At 45.3% G+C, this 23,100-nt stretch overlaps 1 protein-coding gene and 1 long non-coding RNA gene across 3 annotated transcripts in view; one reads left to right on the forward strand and one right to left on the reverse strand.

Annotated features, from left to right (window-relative positions):
- Positions 1 to 6,582, reverse strand: part of MOXD1 (monooxygenase DBH like 1) — an 85,681-nt gene extending 79,099 nt beyond the window's left edge. The window contains exon 1 of one of the 2 annotated variants that reach the window (XM_084624375.1): positions 6,151 to 6,557. In XM_084624375.1, the coding sequence (XP_084480501.1) occupies positions 6,151 to 6,405 (255 nt within the window). In that variant the 5' untranslated portion in view covers positions 6,406 to 6,557. Of the gene's footprint in view, positions 1 to 6,150 lie in introns of both variants that reach the window. The other variant, XM_084624376.1, reaches the window with a different exon arrangement.
- Positions 6,583 to 6,839: 257 nt separating this feature from the next.
- On the forward strand, positions 6,840 to 8,725 carry LOC311518635. The gene is made up of 3 exons (XR_014711058.1): positions 6,840 to 6,910; positions 7,620 to 7,796; positions 8,500 to 8,725. It is a non-coding gene; the product is annotated as an uncharacterized lncRNA (long non-coding RNA).
- The last annotated feature ends 14,375 nt before the right edge of the window (positions 8,726 to 23,100 follow it).

The raw sequence follows: 23,100 nt of genomic DNA on the forward strand, positions 1-23,100 counted from the left end.
CTGAGGTCCCTTCCAACCCTGATATTCTATGATATAGTATACTCAGACTTTCAGACAGCCTTTGACAAGGTCCCTCACCAAAGGCTCTTAAGTAAAGTAAGCTGTCCTGGGATAAGAGGGAAAATCCTCTCATAGATCAATAATTAGTTAAAAGATAAGAAACAAAGGGTAGGAAAAAAGGTCCAGTTTTCACAGTGGAGAGAGGTGAATAGCAGGCTCCCCAAAATGATCTGAATTGGGACCAGTGCTGTTCAATGTATTCATAAATGATCTGGAAAAGGGGGTAAACAGTGAAGTGACAAAGTCTGAAGAATATACAAAATTAGTCAAGGTAGTTAAGTTCAGTGCTGACTGTGAAGAGTCACACAAAACAGAGTGACTGGGCAAAAAAATGATAAATGAAATTTGGTGTTGATATGTGCAAAGTAATACACATTGGAAAACATAATCCCAACTATACATACAAAATGATGAGAACTAAATTAGCTGTTAACACTCAAGAAAGAGATCTTGGAGTCATCAGGGTAGTTCCTTGATAACATCCACTCAATGTGCCAGAGCAGTCAAAAAATCTAACAGACTGTTAGGAAATGTATATATAATAAGACAGACAATATCATAATAATACTAATATGTAAATTTATGGTATGCCCACACCTTGAATACTACATGCAGTTCTGGTTGCCTCACCTCAAAAAAGATAGAATTGGGAAAAAGTACAGAAAAGGGCAACAAAAATGATTAGGGGGGTGGACCAGCTTCCATATAAGGAAAGATTTAAAGACTGGTCTGTTCAGCTTCAAAAAGAGACGACTCAGAGCGGATCTAATAGAGGTCTATAAAATCATGAATGGTGTGGAGAAAGTGAATAAGGAAGTGCTATTTACCCCTTCACAGAACACAAGAACAAGGGGTCACCCAATCAAATTAATAGGCAGCAGGTTTTAAACAATCATAAGGAAGTGCTGCTTCACACAAAAGACACAGTCAACCTAAAGACAGTCAACTCATTGCCAGGGGTTGTTGTGAAGGCCAAAACCATAAGTGGATTGAAAAAAATCATTAGATAAGTTCATGGAGGATAAGTTTATTAATGGCTATTAGCCAAAGGGTCAGGAATGCAATCCCATGCTCTGGATGTCCCGAAGCCTCCAACTGTTGGATCCTGGTGCTGAGTGACATGGAATGGACCACTCAATAATTGCCCTGTTCTATTCATTCCCTGTAAAAACACCTGGCATTGGCCACTGTCGGAAGACAGGATACTGGACTAGAGGGAACCATTGGTCTGACCCAGTATGGCCATTCTTATATAAGACTCTGCCCCATTTTACAGAAAGGTTATAGGATGCAGCACTGGGGAAAGGATGATGGAGAAAAAGAGATGATGTCAGCAAGCTAAATAGATACTGGCATTTCAGCAAGACTCTGTTTCATACTGCAACAGAATAAGTCATTCCACTTGGCTTAGCCTAGGTTTATGAATAAAATGTGCAGTTCCGAAAAATATTAGGAAGTTGCTTATATCATTTTTTCATCTCAGTTGTAATTTATTGTGCATGACAGCGAACACACTCTTTTAAGGTTTACTGGAATACTGCATATAGTTCTGGTGTCTACATTTTAAAATGGATGTTGAAAAATTAGAAAGGATGTAGAAAAGAGCCACATAAATTATTTCAAAACTGGAGAAAATGCCTTACAGTTAAAGACTTGAAGAGCTCGATCTGTTTAGCCTATCGGAAAGAAGTTTGACCAATGACTTGATAACAGTATATAAACACCTTCATGGGGAGAAAACACCTTGTACTAAAGGGCTCTTTAATCTACTAAAGAAAGATATAACAAGAACCACTGACTGAAAACTGAAGCCTGACAAATTCAAAGTAAAAATAAAGCACACATTTTTAACAGGGAGGATTATATTATTATTATTAATTATTATTATTAACAGGGGGAGGGATAGCTCAGTAGGTTGAGCATTGGCCTGCTAAACCCAGGGTTGAGAGTTCAATCCTTGAGGGGGCCATTTAGGGATCTGGGGCAAAAATTGGGGATTGGTCCTGCTTTGAGCAGGGGGTTGGACTAGATGACCTCCTGAGGTCCCTTCCAACCCTGATATTCTATGATTAACCATTGGAACAGACTGCCAAGGAAGTGGTCTTGAAATCAAGACTACTGGATGCCTTTCTGGAAGATATGCTTTAGTCAAACACAAGTTATTGGGTTCAATTCAGGGGCAACTGGATGAAATTCAATGGCCTGCGTTATACAGGTCTGTCTAGGTCAGGGGCAGGCAAACTTTTTGGCCTGAGGGCCACATCAGGTTTCCAAAATTGCATGGAGGGCTGGTTAGGAGAGGCTGTGCCTCTCCAAACAGACAGGCATGGCCCGGCCCCTGCCCCCTATCTGACCCCCCCCCCCGCTTCTTGACAGCCCCCCCCTGGATCCCTGCCCCATCCACCCATCCCTGTTCCCTGACTGCCCCCGGACCCCCTGCCCCTGACCACCCCATCCAACCCCGCCTCTCCTTCCTGACTTCCCCCCCAGAACCCCTGCCCAATCCAACCACCCCTTCTCCCCGACCGCCCCCGGAACCCTTGTCCCTGACTGCCCCCGCCGCCCCATCCAACCTCCCTCTCCTTCCTGACTGCTCCCATTCAACCCCCCCGTTCCCTGCCCTCTGACCACCCCAACCCCATCCACACCCCTGCCCCCGAACTCCCCTGCCCTCTATCCAAACCCCCCCACACCGTTCCCTTACCGTTCTGTCTGGAGCACCAGCGCTGCCCCAGGAGCTTGCTGCCCCGCCGCGCAGAGCATTGTGCCGGCGGCGCGGCGAGGTGAGGCTGTGGGAGAGGGGAGACAACAGGGAAAGAGCTGGGGGCTAGCCTCCTGAGCCAGGAGCTCAGGAGCCAGGTAGGAGGGTCGTCCGTAGTTTGCCCACCTCTGGTCTAGGTGATCCAATGGTTCCTTCTGGCCCTAAAACTCTATGAACCTAGGACATACATTTCCAGATAACTAAACTGGTCTCTTTTGGTTTTGTGTTTTATTCAGAGACAGATTTTATGTAAATCTATCTTCAGTTTGAAAGAGCAAAGAAAATCCCTTTTTACCTGAAATTATCAATTAATATATGCCTGTACTTCATGCAGTAAAATAACAAAATATTCCTAATGTTAAACATGTTACTAATATTCCAAAATTTAGTTTAATTTTAGAAAATCTGATTATTATTGGATTATTGAGTTGATGCAACAGAGAAATGTTATAACTTGGTTTCTACTGCTGAAGTTTTAGAGATGCCATATGCTTAAAATAAAAGCACCTCCAATTTGTATGAAGTCACTTCAATGATCAAATGCTTCTAGTAAATCCTGGAGGAGAAAAGAAAGGCTACGATTATTACTCCTAGGGGAATTCTGCACCACTGTGCATGCACAGAATTTATGTCCCCTGTAGATTTCTTTGCTTCCCTGCAGAAAAATGACTTTCTGACAGGGAAGCAATGGGAAGCCACAAGAGCAGTCATGTGACCCTCCCCAGCAGTATGTTTCGGGTGCCCAGGGCAGCCAGCAGAGAGGCAAATCACTGTGGGGCAGGCGGCAAGACTGGGGAAGAACCGGCTGGTAGCTCCTACCCTGTGCCAGGCTCAGCTGCTAGTCTGGGCTGGAGAAGATGGGACTTCCTCTTCCCCTGCATGAGAAGTCCAGTCTTCCCCAGCATGATATCCTGGGCCGGATCAGACCCATCCCCAGATTTCTCCCCGCAGCTGCAGGAAGCTCTGCAAACTCCTTCCTCCCCCACTGCTTCCTGCACCCATCGCTCCTCAGCTGCAGGGGAGGAATCCCTGTACAGGGAGCTGCTCCCCCATTGCCCAACCCCCATGCATCCAGACCCGCTCATACTCAGACCCTCCCATTGAGCCTCACCCCCACACACACTCAGAACCCCCCCCGAGGAGACCCTGCACCTGGACCACCCTGACGAGCCACCCGCACCTGGATCCGCACCCCACCAAGCCCCAACCAGTTGCACCTGGATCCCCACCCCACTGAGTCCCACTCCCCTAGCATCTGGACCCCACTCACCCCCAGACTCCCCCACCTCTCGCTGAGCCTCAACCACCTTCACCTAGACCCCCCTGCAGATTCCCATTACCACTACATCCAAAAAAACCCCAACAATCTCCTCTGCATCCACATCCCCTCCTCACCCAGATTCCCCACTGAGCTGCCCGCACCCAGATTGCCCCACACAAAACCCTCTCAACCCACATGTGGATCCCCCCACACTAAGCCCCTCCATACTTGGATCCTGCCTTCCTGAGCCTGCCTGCTCACATCAGGTGCACCTGACATAGAGGGGTAGGGCCTTTGGGTGTTTCTGGGGCAGGCCCAGTCCTTGCAATGTGTCAGGGTTGGGTGCAGCCTCACCACTGAGTCTGTGTCCCGGGGGGTGTGGGGTACTGAACAGTGTTCTCCCACCTTTGTGCAGCCAGTGGCCTGTGCTCCCCAATGCCATGCTGAAACCTCCACATTTATTTGACAAATAAAATTTGCAGAATTTTGCAGAATTTTAAAATATTATGCACAGAATTTTTAATTTTTTGGCACAGGATGCCATCAGGAGTATATTATAGGGCTTGATTCTTCCACTCCTATTTGCTTTGGCTAGTACTTTACTCCATGAGTAGTCCCTTTAAAATCAATGAAGTTACAGGGAGTATAAATTACTATTACTATTACTATTACCGAGGCAAGTAAGAGCGGCAGAATCTGGCTCATCATTTGTAGATACCAGGCTTGATTCTCCTCTCACCCCAATTTTACATCATCTAACTTCACTGGGTTCAAAATAGTTCCTTCAGATTTACACTGTTGTGAATGGATTGTTGTTTGCATTATAAATCGATCAGATGACCGTTTTGCAATAATTTTTTATACACTTCTATTAGTTTGCAAACACCAGTTACGTTAGGGGGATGTGGTCCTGGACTTCTGTTTCAAAGCCAGGCCTCTTAGCATTACCTAGTAAATGTTTCCACCAGGCTTATATTAAAACAAGTGGACTGGAGAGATTCACTGAAACCATCTTGGGAGCTTGTCTTACCAGGAGGTACATTTCACAAGTACAAATACTCATATATATAACATAAAGTTGCTGCTGTTGAACCCCGTTGTGAGAACAAGGTCAAAACATTACTGTCTGCTTCCAGCACATAATGGCACGAACAGAGATGGGCAGAGACAGTTTATGCTCCAGTTGATGAGGCTGGATCTGGGACTAAAAGTTGGGGAAGTTACATCCCAATTATAAAGAGGTCATAATGTCGGTGGGGTCCCCTAGATTGACTAGAAAGGAGAAACTCTAAAGGCAGGAAGATTATAATACACGGAGGCTGCGCCACCCGCAGGAAGCATAGCTAACTGTCGCTCAGTTAACTGTTCATGGGCAGCAGTGTGCCAAGGAAAGCGCATCCCGCTGGAAGAGGCCCCGCCTTTGCACTTCACTTCTCCAAGCACAGAGCTCAGCCCCGAAACGCAACGCGGAGAAAGTAGGAAAGGGGGAGAAAAAAGGATTGTTACCTATTCTTGATCCTGGGGCGGGGGGGCGGGAGGAGGAGGACCCTGACAGCTTTAATAAAGGAAAAGTTGACAGAGGGACAGAAGAAAGAAAGAAAGAAAGAAAGAAAGAAAGAAAGAAAGAAAGAAAGAAAGAAAGAAAGAAAGAAAGAAAGAAAGAAAGAAAGAAAGAAAGAAAGTTCTAGCGAAAGGAAAGCCTGGGAAGCCTAAAGCAGAGGAGCGGGGGAAGAGGAGAGACCCGGAGAGACGGAAAGGCTGGAAGGGGAGGGAAAGACGGAGCGGAAAGGGAGCTCAGCGAAGGGAAGGGAAGGGCAGAGGCTCGCAGAGCAAGCAGGGTGTGTGGAGGGAAGGGGAGAGACGCAGAGGCGAGAGAACTAGAGCGGGCACAGGCAAGGGCAGAGCGTGACTCGGTGCGCAGCGCTTCGTCCTCTCCCGCTGCCTCGGGCTGCTCCCAGCGCCGCAGCAGCGGGCGGTGGCACGGGGCGCCCCGCGAAGGCAGGCGCAGCTCGCAGGCTGGCTGGAGCTGGGGCCGTCGGCCAGGTGCCGGGGGCGGCGCGGTCCTTACCTGCAGATAGGGCTTGCCCCTGGCCACGCCTCCCACCACGATGTCCGCGGACGCCATGGCCCCGGTGGGGGAGAGCCCGAAGCCCACGTAGCCCAGAGTGCGCACCTCCAGGCGGAAGGAGATGCTGCTGCCCTGGTGGCCCCACAGCAGCCGGTATCCGGCCGCCCCGTCCAGCACGGCGCTGTGCGGGTAGCGCCCGGCGGCCGCGGTGGCGGGGAGCAGCAGCCCCCACAGCAGCAGCGGCCAGCGGAGCATCCTTCCCGGGCGCCGCTCGCTCGGGCACAGGAGGGGCTCGGTGCGGGGACGTCGCCGGGCTCCAGCCAGCCCCTCTCAGCCGGCGCTGGGCTCTGCTACTGCTGCAGCCGCCGCCGCGCACTGCACTGGGGGGGGGGGGTGTCCTGCTCAGCCCGCCCCCGCAGCGGGCGGCACCAGCCCTGGCTGGGAGCAGGGGGCGGGCTTTGTCCCCCCCCTGGAGCGGCGAGGTGATGGGGCGGGTGGGCTGCAGGGAGGGAAGGAAGGGCGGGGGGCGGAGGCGGGTCACTGAGGGGAGGGCAGGGGCTGGACGGACGAAGGTGGGGCTGGTGGGGGGCGGGACGCAGGGGTAAGAGGCAGGGCCGGGGGGAAGGGGTCAGGGAAAGGGAGGGGCTGGCACTCGGGGGGAAGGGAAGGGTCCTGGAGGCCAGGAATGGGGGAGAGAGGGGTTCAGGGAAGAAGCGGCTGGGGACCCACGTGCAGTTTTGTCCCCCCACCCTTTGAGTCGGTGAGTCAGGAGCCCTATCCCCCCCCCAACACCACACACACGCCCAGCGCATGAGCCCCTGGCCGGCCGGCTGTGGCTTCTCCTCCTTTGGGAGAGGCCGGGCGGCCAAGACACTCTTGCCAGTGCCGGGGCAGCCCGCAGGCACCGCACGTGCGTGAGCCGCCTTGCCCGGCTAGCTACCAGCCCCGGCCTGACAGGACAGATCCCAGCCTCCCTCAGCCCCGGCGCCTGCCCAGGCCCCCCGGGGCTGGAGCCTCCCTGCAGCGGAGCGGATGGGTGATCCTGTGAGTGTTTGCGCTCTCGTTTACCAAGACACGCGCTCTCCGCTTGAAACCAACCTGGTTTACACAGTCCCAGCCTCAGAGCAGCCCCTCGGCCGGCCACACACTTTCCCCTGCTCCTGCTAATAGCTTGTGTGTAAGCTCATCTGATACACTGGGGTAACAGCGGCGAAGCTCCAGGCACTGCCCCGAGACTCCGGTATAAGGCCACCAGCCCGTGTAAATGGGAACGCTGTTCGAGTTCGGATGCTTACTGGTCACTGTTCAGGGCTGCGACAGAGTGACCGAGCAGCTGGGAGGAAGGTGGATTCTAAAGGGGCCCCGCGAAGCTACATAGCGGCTGGTGCTCGGCGGGTGCGGTCGCCTGCATGCAACGCCTGCTTAAAATGTGCATCTAAATATCTGCATAGTGCCGCCCCTCCCCCCAGGAAAAGCTTGTACGGAGACAGTAGAGAACATGTAAGCAAGGTGGAGAACACGACTCTTATGCACAAGGTGAAGGCTTCTGTGTTTGAATGGAAAACACATGCCCCTACTACCATGTACACATTTGACGCCCGATTCGTCAAGGAAACCCAAAGACAACGTGACACGCCTTTGGAAAGGTGAGCAGGTTGAAGAATAGCATGACTTGACGAAGTGGCAGAAGCAGGGAAATCGTTCTTCTCCACCGGGGAGGAAATCGGTGGGTACTCTTACAGGGAATGTGCCTAGGACCTAACCCCCTCCACCGGCCAACCTTATGCCCCTTTCTTATTTATGGCTAAAATGAGGCATGAGCAATAGGAATGCCTGAAGTCACGTTGTCATGTGCCCCTTTAACGCAGAGTCTAAGTTTTTGAGTTCGTCTTGTTTTTCAAAAGCTGCCCAAATACATATTCCCATATAGGAAACGTTCCTGTTCCAGGGCAGCTCATCTTCAGCGTTCTTTATCTGAAAGCGATAGTGTAGGCTCCCTTTTCTCGCGGCTTCTGGTAGGTTCATCACACAGGGCAGATGTTCTCAAATGGAAGTCCCATGAGGCTGTGAAGAGCATTGCCTCCAAGCTACCAGGCTTGCGCTCACTTTTAAAACTCCATATCCTTCACTGGCCATGTGTGTTAATTCGTTTGGAAGTCAATTATCATGCAGAGAGGTATCCAGAGATGCGGCAAAGAGACCTCTTAAAAGAGGAGACTGGTAATTTCAGGCCGTAGGGGGAGGGAAAAATTGAAAGATCGCATCAGAACTGGGCTGGCATGCTAGTACAGGAAGGTAATATACTTATTCATTCTCAGTGTTTTATCTTTTTCTTCTGTCTTTCCTCAGCAACATTCCAGATCCACTCACATAGAGGTGCTGGGGAGATATACAACAGCCATGACTTGACTATCCAGGGTATGAGTCCAAGAATACCTATACAACCAGATTTCAGATCACTCTGGTTACAGTGTGTATGGTAACACCCATTGTTTCATGTTCTCTATGTATATAAATCTCCCCACTGTATTTTCCACTGAATGCATCTGATGAAGTGAGCTGTAGCTCATGAAAGCTTATGCTCAAATAAATTTGTTAGTCTCTAAGGTGCCACTAGTACTCCTTTTCTATACAACCAGACAATAACAAAGAAAATTAATTTTAAAAAACCCAAACCCTACCCCAGTTTTACTCCAAAAAGGGAGAAGAGCCTGAGACTCCATGAGGTTCACTAGGGACTTCACTACTGCTATTGATTTTAAACATTCTAAGAGCTCAGATACCAGGATGATGGGCAGCAGTTTAAAAAAATTAAGAAAAGATAACTATATTCTACTTTCATTCCACCACTACTCTCCATTGTCTAATATCTGTGCAGCTTACACATATATTACTGGATTTATCCATACAGCACACCAGGGTGCATCATTATCCCCATTTAACTGGTGGGAAACTGATGAGGCACAGAGATTGTGTGACTTGCGCAAGGTAAAACTGAAAGTCTGTTGCAGAGCCAGAAACTGAACCCCAATATTTTGAATCCCAGGCCAGTACCTTACCCTCAAAGCCATCCTTTCTCCCTAATAAAAATCCTGATCCCAACGCTGTCAGGTGAACCTGGATGCTTTAATTACTTCACAAATTGCAATCAGAATAGAGTACTGGTAGATCAACTTCCATCCCTCTACGGTTAGAAATGTCTCAGAGATTGCAAAGTCTACATTTCTCTTGGAGACGTGTTACACCCACATAAAGGCAGAATTAAACAGAAAAGAAAAAATACCAAAGCTCAGATATGGCAAAGTCTACACTTGAAATGCTGCAGCTGCGTCACTGTAGATCTTCAGTGTATACCCTACCTATGCTGAGGGAAAGAGTTCTCCTTTCAGCATAGGTAATCGATCTCCCTAATAGGCAGTAGTGCTATCTACACCGGGAATTAGGTAAATTTACCTGTGTAGCTCAGGGATGTGGATTTTTCACACCTCTGAGTGACATAGCTGGTAGACCTAACTTTTTAGTGTAGACCAGGTCTTAGTCAGCCATATAGTACCATCTGGCCTTTAATTTTCTGTTGCTAGAAAATAAATTTAAAAATTGAATTATTCTATTTTGTTTGTTCGAAATAGTTTGTATCTGAAAATGACAAATTCTGAAAACCCAGAACAGAGGATAGGATATTACTGTAGAGAGACACAAGACAGTACAGGTAATCCTGTGCAACACAGTGAGTATATATGTAAGATTTCAAAATCTTTTTAGGTAACCAGTGAAATGAGGGAATCCTTTTTCAGAAGTTTAGGGGTCAGATCTTGAAGTTAGTGTGAGTTTAGAAACTGACTTTAATGGAAACAGGACTGGACTCTTAGAATCTCTATACAAAGCTCCATGTACAATCACATGGCTGTAGAAAACATGAAATCACTGTCTACACCTCTGTTTGACTCCCCAGTCAAGCCAGAACAAATGAAAACAGTCACAGCGCTCACCACAACTCCAATGAACCGAAGAACTGGGCCCTCTCAGGTCATCTCAATAGACTCAGCCAACACTGCTGCAGCATCTGGAGCCTGAGACAAAATGCCCAAATTCATAAGAACATAAGAACAGCCATACTGGGTCAGACCAAAGGTCCATCTAGCCCAGTATTCTGTCTTCCAACAGTGGCCAATGCCAGGTGCCCCAGAGGGAATGAACAGAGCAGGTAATCATTAAGTGATCCATTCTCTGTCACTCATTCCCAGCTTCTGGCAACCATCCCTGCCCATCCTGGCTATTATTATTATGCTCCATGAATTTATCTAGTTCTTTTTTGAACCCTGTTATAGTCTTGGCCTTCACAACATTGTTTGGCAAAAAGTTCCACAGGTTGACTGTGCGTTGTGTGAAGAAATACTTCCTTTTGTTTGTTTTAAACCTGCTGCCTATTAATTTCATTTGGTGACGACTAGTTCTTGTGTTATGAGGTGTAAATAACACTTCCTTATTTACTTTCTCCACACCAGTCATGATTTTACTGCTATCTAAACTCAGATACAAACTAATTCAAACAAACAGAATAGAATAATTAGGTAAATTAGGGGCTGTAAATTAAGTATAACATTGTTTGCCCTCTACCCCGTAGTATTGAGAGGCTAAATTAGTTAATGTTGGTAACATTAAGAAGAGTTCTGTGTAGCTCAAAACCTTGTCTCTCTGATCAACAGAAATTGGTCCAGTAAAAGACTTTACCTCACCACCTTGACTAATGTTAATAAAGCACTCAAACTCATTGGATAGAAGATACTATGGGCCTGATCCAAAATCCAATGACTCTTTCAACTGACTTAAATGGGCTTTGGATCAGGCCCTATACAAGTGCCAAATATTTTTTTTTTTTTGCAAAAAACAATGTCAACAGGAGCAATTTAAAATCCTTAAAAAAAAATTCCTTCATATTAGCCAATCTTTGAAGTTGTTTTCATATTTTGAAAGTGAAAACATTTCTCTTCACAGGGATAAATCAAATTGTATGATTTTTCCAATGTAAGATTAGGGGTGGGAGCCTATTTTCACTTACCAACAGGGAAAATAAAACCAAACAGACTATAAAAAATCATCAGAGACTAAAAGATGAAACAGCAGAGCAAATTTAAAACAGAACAGATTAACAAATGAAATTTATGGGATCCTGTATCTCAAGTACATTGCTGTTTCTGCTTTTAGATGGAATCTTTTCTCCACAAACTTAAAGAAGCCAAATATTTCTCCTCTCAGAGCTAGTCAGTGCCCTCTTCAGAACAAAGGTAGCAGCTAATGGGAATGTAAATATATATAAATAAAGTTGATTATTAATGTGGCAACGTAGTTTTTCCATGTTTAGTTTTAATAAGCTCTGTTATAAATCAATGTCACACCCTTTTCCATTCCCCCAGCCAGGCAGAATTTTTTGGTAAGTTGTTCCAAACTGCAGGAGATTTTCTTTAATATTAAATAGCTTAAACAATTTTCTGACAAATTTCCTAATTCCTATTCCCAAGGCAGCTGGGAGCTAATTTGGTGATGGTGTAAATTAAAATAGTCTTAGGCCTCCTCTGGTAGTAACAGCCTCGAGGAGACTTCCTGCTGGCCCAGCATTGTTGGAAAGTAGAGCAATGTCCAGCCATATCCCTTCCTCCTCTTGTGATATCCTTGGCAGCTCCTTTATGTTGGTGAGGGCCAGGAGTAAGTATTATAGAGTTAGCTATGTTGGCTTTACTCCACCCAAGGGCTCCTCTGTGCAACATAAATATCCAGCAGGATTTTTAAGATGGTTCTTTATCCCCTTTGCATCACCAAAGTGGTGCACAAGCATCAAAATCTGGCTTGATATAACTAATTTTGTTGGGGGAGACTAAGTGTATAAAGTTAAAAGGGTAATGAAAGGTGTAATATAGTATTTTGAAAAATGTTTACCCTAATAATCTAGGGTCACATCACTGCTAGAGCAATACAGTTATTTGGTTAAATCAATGTGCTTCGATATTTTATTTTTCTTGAACTATTCATGCTAATATGTATATATTATAGCTAGCTTGTGGTTGTACCAGCTACTGCGTGCAACCAGTGGTATGTGCCTAGAGGGCCATCAGGCCAGTGGCAGCAGTTGGAGGCATTTTGCCCAAGGAGGAGAGAGGCAAATTAAATGCATCCAGTGTTCTGTGGAAGCATAGGCAAGTGCTACACTTATTAAATGGGTATCTCAGAGTCCAAGATAGTACAGAATGCAGAAAATGAGTAGGATGATAGGGCTGCAGGCCTGTTTCCCGAGCCCAGGAAGGATTAAACCCCACACCCAGAACTCTTTCAGGCTCTCCCCTTAGTGCAAGTTTTATTCATTGAAACAAAATAACTCCAAAGTTACACAAAACAAATCTATTACCCTCAACAACACAGGCTGCAGGGCACAGAGACAGGCTGGCTGCCCAACCCCCACCTCTGTCTCTGCTCCAAGGCCAGTTATAGGAGTAAAACTTGCACCTGCAGTTCCCCTCCAGCTGAGGTGTCTCAGTGAGTTACAGGAATCACATGACCTCTTCCCAGCTGGGTCTAAATATTCATACAGGACTGGCTGGCCACAGGCCCTCTGACCCTTAGAGGAGCAGACCACCCTGTCACTGCCATGACCTCACTTAAGTACATCCAGCCACCTCTCCTTGGGGCACACTAGTGCTCCAAACAGCATTATTAGTCTCCTGTGCCTTGTAGTCAGGATACTCAAGCACCAGAGTTCTAGCTGCCCTCTCTGTGATTGAGCAAGGAGGGAAGACATAAGTGCATCCTCTCCCCCTTTTGTAACAACATACAAGAGCAGCCAGAATGTGCTTATTAGCATGCAAAACAGCTAGCATCAAAGTTGGAAGAGTTTTTATTTTTCAAACTTTCATATTAACTGTTAAAACTAAATTAAAATATTCCAGGAAGTATTCCACACAGCACTAAATATTTGCCAAATTTAGTTTACGTATGGCAGCTGCCAGCGCTGGCCCTAGACCAAATGGCACCCCCCTCCATTTGTTAAAATTTTGAATACCTTTTTTATTGCATTTGTAGCCCATTTCACCACTTTGATGCACAATTTGCCCTTTTCATATAAGATGATACATTTGCCAGGATCTGTAAATCTGTATTTATTCATGCCGTATATAATCAAATAAAAAATTGTTTCCTCTAGGCTTATAGAAACTTTTTAATTCTAAGAATAACTGAAGCGTACTAACATCAAGAAATTGAACTGTGCATCAACATTGGGCGGACCAGTCAGGGCCGGCTCTAGGATTTTTGCCTCCCCAAGCAAAAAAACATTTGGTCGCTCCTGCTTTTTTTTCATGCCCCTCCTGCCCCCAGCTCCGCCCCAACTCCGCCCCTTCTCAACCCCTTCCCCAAATCCCCGGCCCCACCTCTTCCCCCGGGCGCGCCGCATTCCCCGCTCCCATTGCTTCCTGCGGCAACCGCTGCCCTAGCTCCTCTCCACTCCGCCTGCTCTCCTGAACATGCCGCCGCTCTGCTTCTCCCCCCTCCCTCTCAGGTGAGGGAGAGGCAGCGTGCTCAGGGGAACAGGTGGAGCGGAGGTGAGTGTGGGGGGGAGCGCAGGAAGTAACGGGGGGGGGGGTTAGAGGAACAGCTTCCCGCCCTAGCTCGCCTCCGCTCCACCACCGCCGCCTCCCCCGAGCGCGCCGCCGCTCGGCTTCTCCTCCCTCCCTCCCTCCCACCCAGGCTTGCCGCGCGAAACAGCTGTTTCATACGCGGCAAGCCTGGGAGGGAGGGGGGAGAAGCGGAGCAGTGGGGGTGGCGCACTCAGGGGAGCAGGCGGAGGCGAGCTGCGGCAGCGGGGGCACATTTCTAGGGGCGGCCTGGCCGGCACCAGAATGCCGCCCCTAGAAATGTGCCACCCCAAGCATCTGCTTGTTTTGCTGGTGCCTAGAGCCAGCCCTGGGACCAGTATTAAATAGTGTTACAGTAGGTGACAACCTTAGAATGTTAGCTCTAGTCCTTTGGTTCAAAAAGTAGCTTTTCTCACCTTCAAGTCTCAAAACACAAGTATACTTTCACAATTACACAGTAAAATAAGGCTCACAATATTGCAGCTGTGCTCTCACTTCATTTCAATTCGTTCTTATATCTCACTGACTGACTGGCGAGGGCGTGGCTGAGAAAATTCTAGGAGGTTTGAGGCAAATGTAGTTCTCAAAGTCTGGAAGGTTCCATGAGATTCTACAAAGGTCCAGAACATTCTAGGAGGTTTGTGAAAAATGAATTCACATACGGAATACCTGAAACATTTTACTTCAAACATTCTATTTTCCCTTTTGTCGTTAACAAAAACAACACCCCAAGCCCAGCACCCCCCAAGCCTAGGTCACCAGCCCTGGCAGCTGCAGATGTAATACGCAAGGTTAACGAAAACTTCATATTAACAGGAGTGTCATACGTAAGAGGAGATAACTGTCCTGCTGTACTCAGCACCAGTGAGGCTGCAGCTGGAATACTGTGTCCAATTCAGGGTATCGCACTTTTGAGAAAGATATGGGCAAATTGGAGAGTGTCCAGACAAGAGTAGGATAAATGATAAAAGGCTTAGAAAACCTGACAAAAGGTTTAGAAAACCTGACCTATGAGGAAAGGTTTAAAAAACTAGGCATGTTTAGTCTTAAGAAAAGAAGTCTTAAATATGTTAAGGGATGGGGATCAATTGTTCTCCATGTTCACTGGCGATAGGACAAGAAGTAATGGGATTAATCTGTAGCAAGGAAAATTTAGGTTAGATATGAAGGAAAAAAACCTTTCCAATTATAAGAATAGTGAAGTAATGAAATAGGCTTCCAAGAGAGGTTGTAGAATCCCCATCATTGGAGGTCTTTAAGAGCAGGTTAGACAAATACCTATCTGAGATGGTCTGGGTACACTTGGTCCTGCCTCGACGGAGGTGGCTGGATTAAATGACCTCTCAAGGTCCCTGCCAGCCCTACATTTCTATGATCCTATAAAAGGAACTGAAAGTTTGCAGTTTAGAGGAAATTTCTAAAATATTTAGTTTTAAAAGCACACACAAAATTAGGTGAAAATTTTCACCACACTCATAATGCCTATATTTTAACCTTAGAACCACATGCTTTAAATTTTCAAAAGTAACTAGTGATTCTGGGTACCGCAATTTTTGGGTGTGCAACTGATTTTAGAGGGTGACTCGGTGCTTTCTGAAAATTTAGACCTCTGTAAGTTGTGTATCCAAAATCACTAGTCACATTTGAAAATGTAGGCCACATAACTTTAAGTAGCAATAAAAATGTCCATGGAAAATGCTTAATCTCTGTGTGAAACACTATGAAGATGTCCCTGCCATTGTTCCATTCCTACATATAAAATTTGATTCCTGTACTATCACTTCTGTGCAGTGAGAGATGTTCATTTTCAACATAAAATTCTGAGTAAAGGAAGCCAGGCAGGGTAGGAAGAAGAGTTGGCCGCCAGGTCGGTTTTCCTCAAAATGAGACTGGGGAGAGAGGAGAGCCAAATCACTATAGGGGACTTGTCATGATTAATTAAATGTTATTTATTGCTGCTCACAGGTAGTGCTGTCCTTTAAGGTTCTCTCATGATCTAAGGCTTTAACTGCTTACTAATGACACAATATTAAAACCTCTGTCTTAATTTTTTAAAAAATGCAGGTTGGTTGTAGTCAGATTCATGATAGAGGCGTAGTTTATTCCTTGGGCAGGCAGATCTCTAGTTTACCTGAGATCAAGTTGGAAAGCTGGATCAGAAGTAAGCTCCATTTGTTAGACACCGTTTCTTCCCCTCTTCTGGTGGTGGGAACTAGCAGAGACATTGTTGGATGAGCAGACAAAGACCAAATCCAGGATCACCTAGGGTATATTATTGAACCCAGAAAGATTGTCGGTTTGTGCCTACAGAGAAACCTACTGCCTTAGAGTCATTCACATTCCTTGTCTTCTTCAGATGCTCACTCTACAGGTTGCTGGCCAAGGTCTCAATCCAGCAAAGCTCTTAAACCCATGCTTAAATACTTTGCTGGCTCAAGGCCCGAGACAGTAGTTGTCAGAAGTCTCTCCCAGTGCTCTCTGATGATGCTGTACTGCAGTGAATTGATGAATGGCTTTACTGAACATGAAGGTGTGTAACTTTAAGGTGATGGAGGAGGACATCTTTTCAGGCTGTGGCCATCACACGGTTTTATGAACATCTACTTTTTTTAAAAAAAATGGACAATCAGTGATTCTTGTGTTTACTAATAAAAAAACATATGGACTGTTAGCTACAGATTTCCTCTGGATTTGAGTTTCCATGTCTTATTTACACACTACAGTTAGTAAGGTTAAACAAACAGTAAGGGAGGTTGAATTTAGGTATATATTCTCTTCTGGAGAAGCCAGAGGAAATTATATGCTTTATTACGCAAGAGCTGTGAATACGCCTGTAAAATTGTTTGAAAGGAGGAATCATAAGTTATTGTATCCCTTGGACAAAACTGGCAGCACCTGACTTACTGACAAGTTAAGAAGACTAACATATAATTAGTCTGTCACATAAAAGTTTCCAGATTATTTTAAAAGAAGGTAGCATTGCTCACAATCCTGCTTCCAACGAAATCAATGGTAAATCTTCCAGTGCAAGCAAGTATGGAACTTCCTTTTATCTTTGAGGACAACAACATTCTAGAATATTTTGGTTTTTTTTAAACTTTCAGTATCTGTTGCACTAAGCACTTTTTTTCCTCCAAAAAAATTTATACAGTACATTTTGCCTTCTTGATAAAAGGACAATTGGGGGACAGATTACATTTATGGAAGGAAGGAAGGAAATAAGGAAATATGGGTTTAAAGGAGAATTATATAGAAGTGTATACATGTTCATGAGAGACATTTGTCTGCTGGCTTGAAGGCATGCTTACTTTAACATATCCGAAAGGTGGTATAGGCCCACATGCAGTGTTCATCCCGAAAAAGTCAACGTTCACTGTCCCAAGTACTTGCAGTAACTTGAAATTTTCAGGAGGCACATGGTCATAGGTGGTTCTGACAGGTTCCTGTTTCAAGCCAAACTGTTCACCCACTTCTGCAAGAGAAAGTAGAGTAGAAGAGACACACTAAAAGTGACAGCGGGTTCTGAAGAGTTAGAAACTGAACAACAAGAGAATCTAAGCAGACAGCCGGCAAACCTATCAATGCAAGAAGGAAAATAGGGTGTTTGAACAACAACAGATAAGATAGAAAGAAAATGAGTGAGTGGCTGGGGGTGTCTAGTAATCGGCATCCATTACAGATTCTGGATCTGACACTGAGCCCTTCTGTGAAGCCAGGGAACTCACTTACCCTTCTTATGTCAGTTTCCCCATTTGTAAAATGGGGACATATTAGTTACTGGCCTCAGACAGCTGGAACTGTGGAGAGGCATAGGTGCTGACTCTATGGGTGCTCTGGGGCTAGAGCACCCATGGGGAAAAATTAGTGGGTGCTCTGCACCCACCGGCAGCCAAACTCCCCTCCTCCCCACCTTCTCCTCCCCCCATGAGCGTGCTGCGTCCCCGCTCATCTGCCTACCTCCCAACGTTTCCCACCCAGCCACTGCCAAACAGCTGTTTGGAGGCGTTAGCAAGCTCTGGGGGGGCGCAGGGGAGGAGCTGGAACATGGCATGCTCAGGGGAGGAGGCGGGGAAGAGGCAGGGCCAGGGAGTTGTGGAAGGAGTTGGAATAGGGGCAGGGAAAGGGGGGAAGAAGCAGGGCCTCATGGAAGGGGTGGAGTGGGGGTGGAGGGGTCGAGCACCCACGGAAAAGAGGGGAAGTCGGCGCCTATGCAGAGAGGTTTCATTAGCATGTGGATGATTAAAATGCTAAGCATGACTATTAAAACGGTAAAAATAAGGCAAAAGAAGAAAACAGTCAAACAAGTTAAAATCCCTAAAATTAAATAAAAAAGTGACTACCTGTTGACACTGACTGACATAAATAACATCTCTAACTTCAGGACTGGTAAACTGGGCTCATCTGAACTACATGCATTTTAACATAGCTAAACATGAGGTCATACATCTAAAGGAAAAAGAATGTAGGAAGATAGGGACTGCAACCTGGAAAGCAGTGACTCAAAAAGGGACTTAGGGATTGTGACAGATAACCAACTAAACATGAGCTCCCTGGGTAAGGTGGCAGCAAAGAGAGTCAACACAATCTTTGGATGTAGCAACACAGGAAAATAAAGTAGAAGCAGGGAGGTGGTGACCGTATTACTAATGTGTATAAGGCTGAAGGCATTATGAGTGAGACCATTACTGGAGCACTGTGTCCATACTTTAGAAAGGATATTGAAAAAAGTTCAGAAGAGAGCTACAAGAATTATTCAAATTCTGTAAAACTCTTATACTAAGAGACTAAAGAAACTACCATGAGAGGCTAAGGAAGCTCAATCTATTTTGCCAGTAAAAGGTCTAAGAGATGAGTTGATCATAGGCTGTAAATACCTACAAGGGAAGAAAATTTCTGATAGTACAGTGCTCTTTACTCTAGTAAAAACATAACAAAATCCAATGGCTGGAAACTGAGGCGATACAGTTCAAAACTAGTTCAGTCAGAAGTTGTGTGCTAGATGCAGGAATTAATGGGTGGTAATCTATTGCTCTCATAGTCCCTTCTGGCCGTTAAATCTGTGAATGATATGAAGACTTCAATATTTAATTCAGAATCCTTAATTGAAAGCTGAATGCAAGTTGGTATATCAACTTCATCGTTACAAAACATGTTTATCAGTACAAAAATTGTCAATTTACACTTCGCTTTAGATTATATTTTCCTAGCAGGAAGGCACTGTAGTACAGGGGGTAGGGCACTGACTAAGGAGGCAGGAGACTTGCATTCTGCTACCAGCTCTGCCCTCACCTGCCATGTGACCATAGCCAAGTCCCTTTCTCTCTCTCCCCTCCTACCCTTTATCTGTTTTGTTTGTTTAGACTGTAAGCTCCTCAGCACAGGGACTGTTCTCATCATGTGATTGAGAGAGGGCTCCAATCTCATCTAGGGTGGCACAGAAGAACCTAACACAAATATTGGTGATATGTTTTTATTCTTAATATTTTATGCTACAATTTTGATAAATGTACTGACAAATTTGTATACACTATTTTAAGAATCTATATAATATTTTGAGGTCCTGTAGCAAGAATATTAATAGAGATGCTATGCAGGGAATGATGTGAAACACTATCAGGAAAATTAATCAAAAATCTAAACAACAAAATTTAGACATTTGTGGAGAATAGGAGAAAATTCTAAATTTTATGAAAAAGATGAGTGACTCAGTTTACCCCTCTCTTTTCCACAGAGACTCCTTGTGCTAAGAGCAGGGAGGGGCTACTGAGTGTTTATCTTTGAAAGAGAGTCATTACAGACTATCAACAAGTCAATAGGCTGGGCTCTGACGGAACAATAAGAAGGCTGCAGCCTCTGTGAAACTGGATCTCTGTTCATCTGTAGAGGAAAAGTGGAAAATCCCCAAGAGGGGAACAAAGGAACTGGTGTTCATACAGCCCTTTAAACCCACAGAGGCTGAGAAGTTTGGGGGAGGAATAAAAAGGGGCATATTTCCTGAGGGAGAAGGAACTTTCTGAATGCTGGACTATCTGGGCTGAAGGACATTTGGCTGCAGGAAACGGAGGAAGGGAAATGGGTACACATGTTCATTTTGCATGGATCTATATATCTCATGCTTTATAAAGTAAAAAGTGATTGTTTTAGAAATCTATTTGCAAAGTCTTTGTCTATTTACTTCAATTATCATGTGTCCTTGAAGGGATAAACTATAAACCAGAGTGCCCACAAGACTGGGGCTCTGGGAAAGGGTATGTTTAAGCTTTTAGGAGGCTCAGCACTGGTCTTGGGATTGAGGGGTCCCACTTCCAAAAAGGGACACGGGGCAGAATCTGTGCCCAAGAATTATGTCAGAAAAGCCAACAACAGTGCCTGGAGCCCACTGAGGTGCAGGGGAGCTGTTAAAAAAACCCAACCAAAACAAAAAACCAAAAGTACGTGGACCGAGCATAAGTCCAAACAGAGCAGCCTGGTGCCTGTCCAACAGGAGGAGCTTGACCAGGGATGTGACAACATTTTGCTAAAATCAGAAGAAAAGCAGCTGTTTAATGTTGCGATAAGAGCACTGAGGAGGCAGTTGCACATCTTTAATGTTCACAAGCACAAATATTTTTCAGTCAGGGCTCAGCCAAAGCCAGAATCTTCCCAGCAAAACTAAAAAAAATGATTGCTTGTAGGCACACAATATCAGTCCAAAGCATGAATACATGCTATTTCATTTTTCAGCAAGGACAGATTTTCTGGTTTAACTGTTGAGTAGAATCTTGCAACCCTCACACAGGTATCCTTCCCTATGTGACTATACCTATTGAAGAGATAAGGTGCGTAAGGAAATATCTTTTATTGGACCAACTTCAGGTCTGACCTGAAGGGAGCTCTGTTGTGTGGCTCAAAAGCTTGTATCTTTCACCCCCAGAAGTTGGTAAAATAAGAGATATTACCTCACCCACTTTGTGTCTCGAATATCCTGGGACTGACACAGCTACGACAGTGCATATGCCTATTGAAATCCATCTGGGGATACTTATATTTGTAGGGAGTGCTGAGTTGAGCCCGTATTTAATACTTTGTGGTGGAGATGTGAGTTGATTTAGGTCCATGTCCATTGTATAACCCATCAGATGACTAACCACAGAGAATTGCAGGGGGAAGAAAAGATCATACAGAGGAAATTGACTATTTTGCTGGCTGCTGTTGTAACCAAGGCTTTAAATTCTTCATATATTAGTCATAATATTAACAGAGATATCTCATTTTGCCAAAATACTGCAAAGTTGTGGAGAAAATTCTGTTCTGGGAAGAGGTGGTTCTGACTTAGAAGTGCCAGGGCCTGCAGTTCTTTTATATAAGAAGCCAACAAATAAAAAATAAAGATTGAATATTTATTTTCCAAGAGGATATTTACTTTAAAAAATGCGTATCAAGAAGTTATGGCTTCAGGTCAGAGTCTGCATGGTCCCTACATGATTGGTAATGGGGACTGAGGCAAATGAAACTAGGAGCCTCTCCACTCCTGCTCTCTTACATGAGGATCGAGTGTGGGGACAGTCCTTGCTTAGGGCAGTATGGGAACTTGTATCTCCCAATCCCCAACACTGCAAAAATGAGAAAGAGAGAGAGAGAGATACACACAGAAGGCATATGGTTCCCATCCCCTTCCCTCTGTGCACCTGCCAGTGGAGCAGGCCCTCCTTGTAGTGGAAAGAATCTGCACCCTACAAAAGTAGTTGTAGGAGCAAGGTTGCGGAAGATTGGCGAGGAGCTAAGTGGTGGACTGAGTACATGACTGGATGTAAGCGGAGGATGCAGGCAGTTTCAACAAACTTTGTCCAACAGACCTTGCCAAAAGATATTGTAGCATAGCTCAGCATATTTTTGCCTGTAAATAAGTCAGTTTATGTAATAAGCATAAATCATACATATAAGAATGTAACCAGCTGTGACCCCATGTAACCCCGAGATACGCGCGGAGAATATAGCACCGCAGGGGACTCCCCCCGGCGGAGTCCTGCCTGGTCAGGTGTCCCGAATGGCCAGAGTCCCCTGCAGCCCCTCTACGCTGCCTAGGGGCTCCCCACACAGATTGGAGCGTAAGTTCTTCCTTCCTTCAATAAAGCGTAGTTTACTATTCTTAGGCCTGAGCGTCCTCCTTTCGCTGGTATCTTCCCCCTGGCCCTTGTGGGCACAGTAGTGAAATGCTCCCTTTACACAGCCAGAAGCTTCAGGGAGGCACTCCAAAAAATGCACGTTCAGCTGCACGCACAGTCACTACAACTGCACATGCAAACAGGTATTTCAATTTCAAAATATCCATTGTGCATGCAGATGTAGGCATGAAAATGCAAAAGAGAGTGGGCATGTGTAAGTGGGCCTCTATCCACTGGAAAAAAAAAATCCCTAAAAACTGTATGAACATTTTTCAAAAGGGCTTTCCATTGTCCTAGACCAAAGTGTCTGCTTCTCTCATTCCTGTGTAATGTTTTCACTTCTTTAGCTTATGCCCAGGCTTGGCAGAGTTGGATTTGATTTTTTTGATAATTTTCACAGATAATATTGAGACAAGGTGGCTGAGAAAACATTTTTTAATTGGACCGACTTCTGTTGGAGAGAGAGAAAAGTTTTCGGGCTTACACAGAGCTCTTCAGCTGATCCAGTAAAAGAGCTCTGTGTGGCTTGAAAGTTTGTCTCTCTCACCAACAGAAGTTGGTCCAATAAAAGATAATCCCTCACCCACCTTGTCTCGCATTTATCCTGGGACTGACGCAGCTACACCACCACTGCATACAAGTAATATTGATGTTTATTATTAAAGATTTTTAAAGATTTTTTTTATTGATATATATTCTCAGTTATGGGAAATGGGGGGGGGGGGAGATGATTTAATGACGATAGATGTTGAGATTCCAAAAGTTAAAGCTTTAAACTATTGAAACATGAATTGTCAACATCACATGTCAAAATATACAAAGTAAATATCCCTAATTCAAATGAATACTTTTTTTTTTTTAAACTTGGCCTGTCTGTAAATTTAGATAATCACTCATGGAATTTTTTTTGTTGATTTGTTTGTGTGCATGGGGGGAAATTACATTTATCAACATTTACAGATAAAAATCTAATCCTTCCAAGCCTGTTTACAGTCCAGAGAGGCTGCATTTCATTGGCCATGTGTGATAATATAGCTTGTGAAGTATCTTGGAGACAACAGACTCTGTAAGAAAAGTAGTTCATGCAGTACACGGTGGACAGAGCAGAATCTGTCACAGCATGAGAGAAATGAGAGAGTCAGCCTAGCTACAGCATTTAGAAACCAGTTGCAGTGGGGTGCACA

The sequence above is a fragment of the Lepidochelys olivacea genome (assembly GCF_965140295.1).
Source record: "Lepidochelys olivacea isolate rLepOli2 genome assembly, chromosome: 3".
Taxonomy (NCBI): domain Eukaryota; kingdom Metazoa; phylum Chordata; order Testudines; family Cheloniidae; genus Lepidochelys; species Lepidochelys olivacea.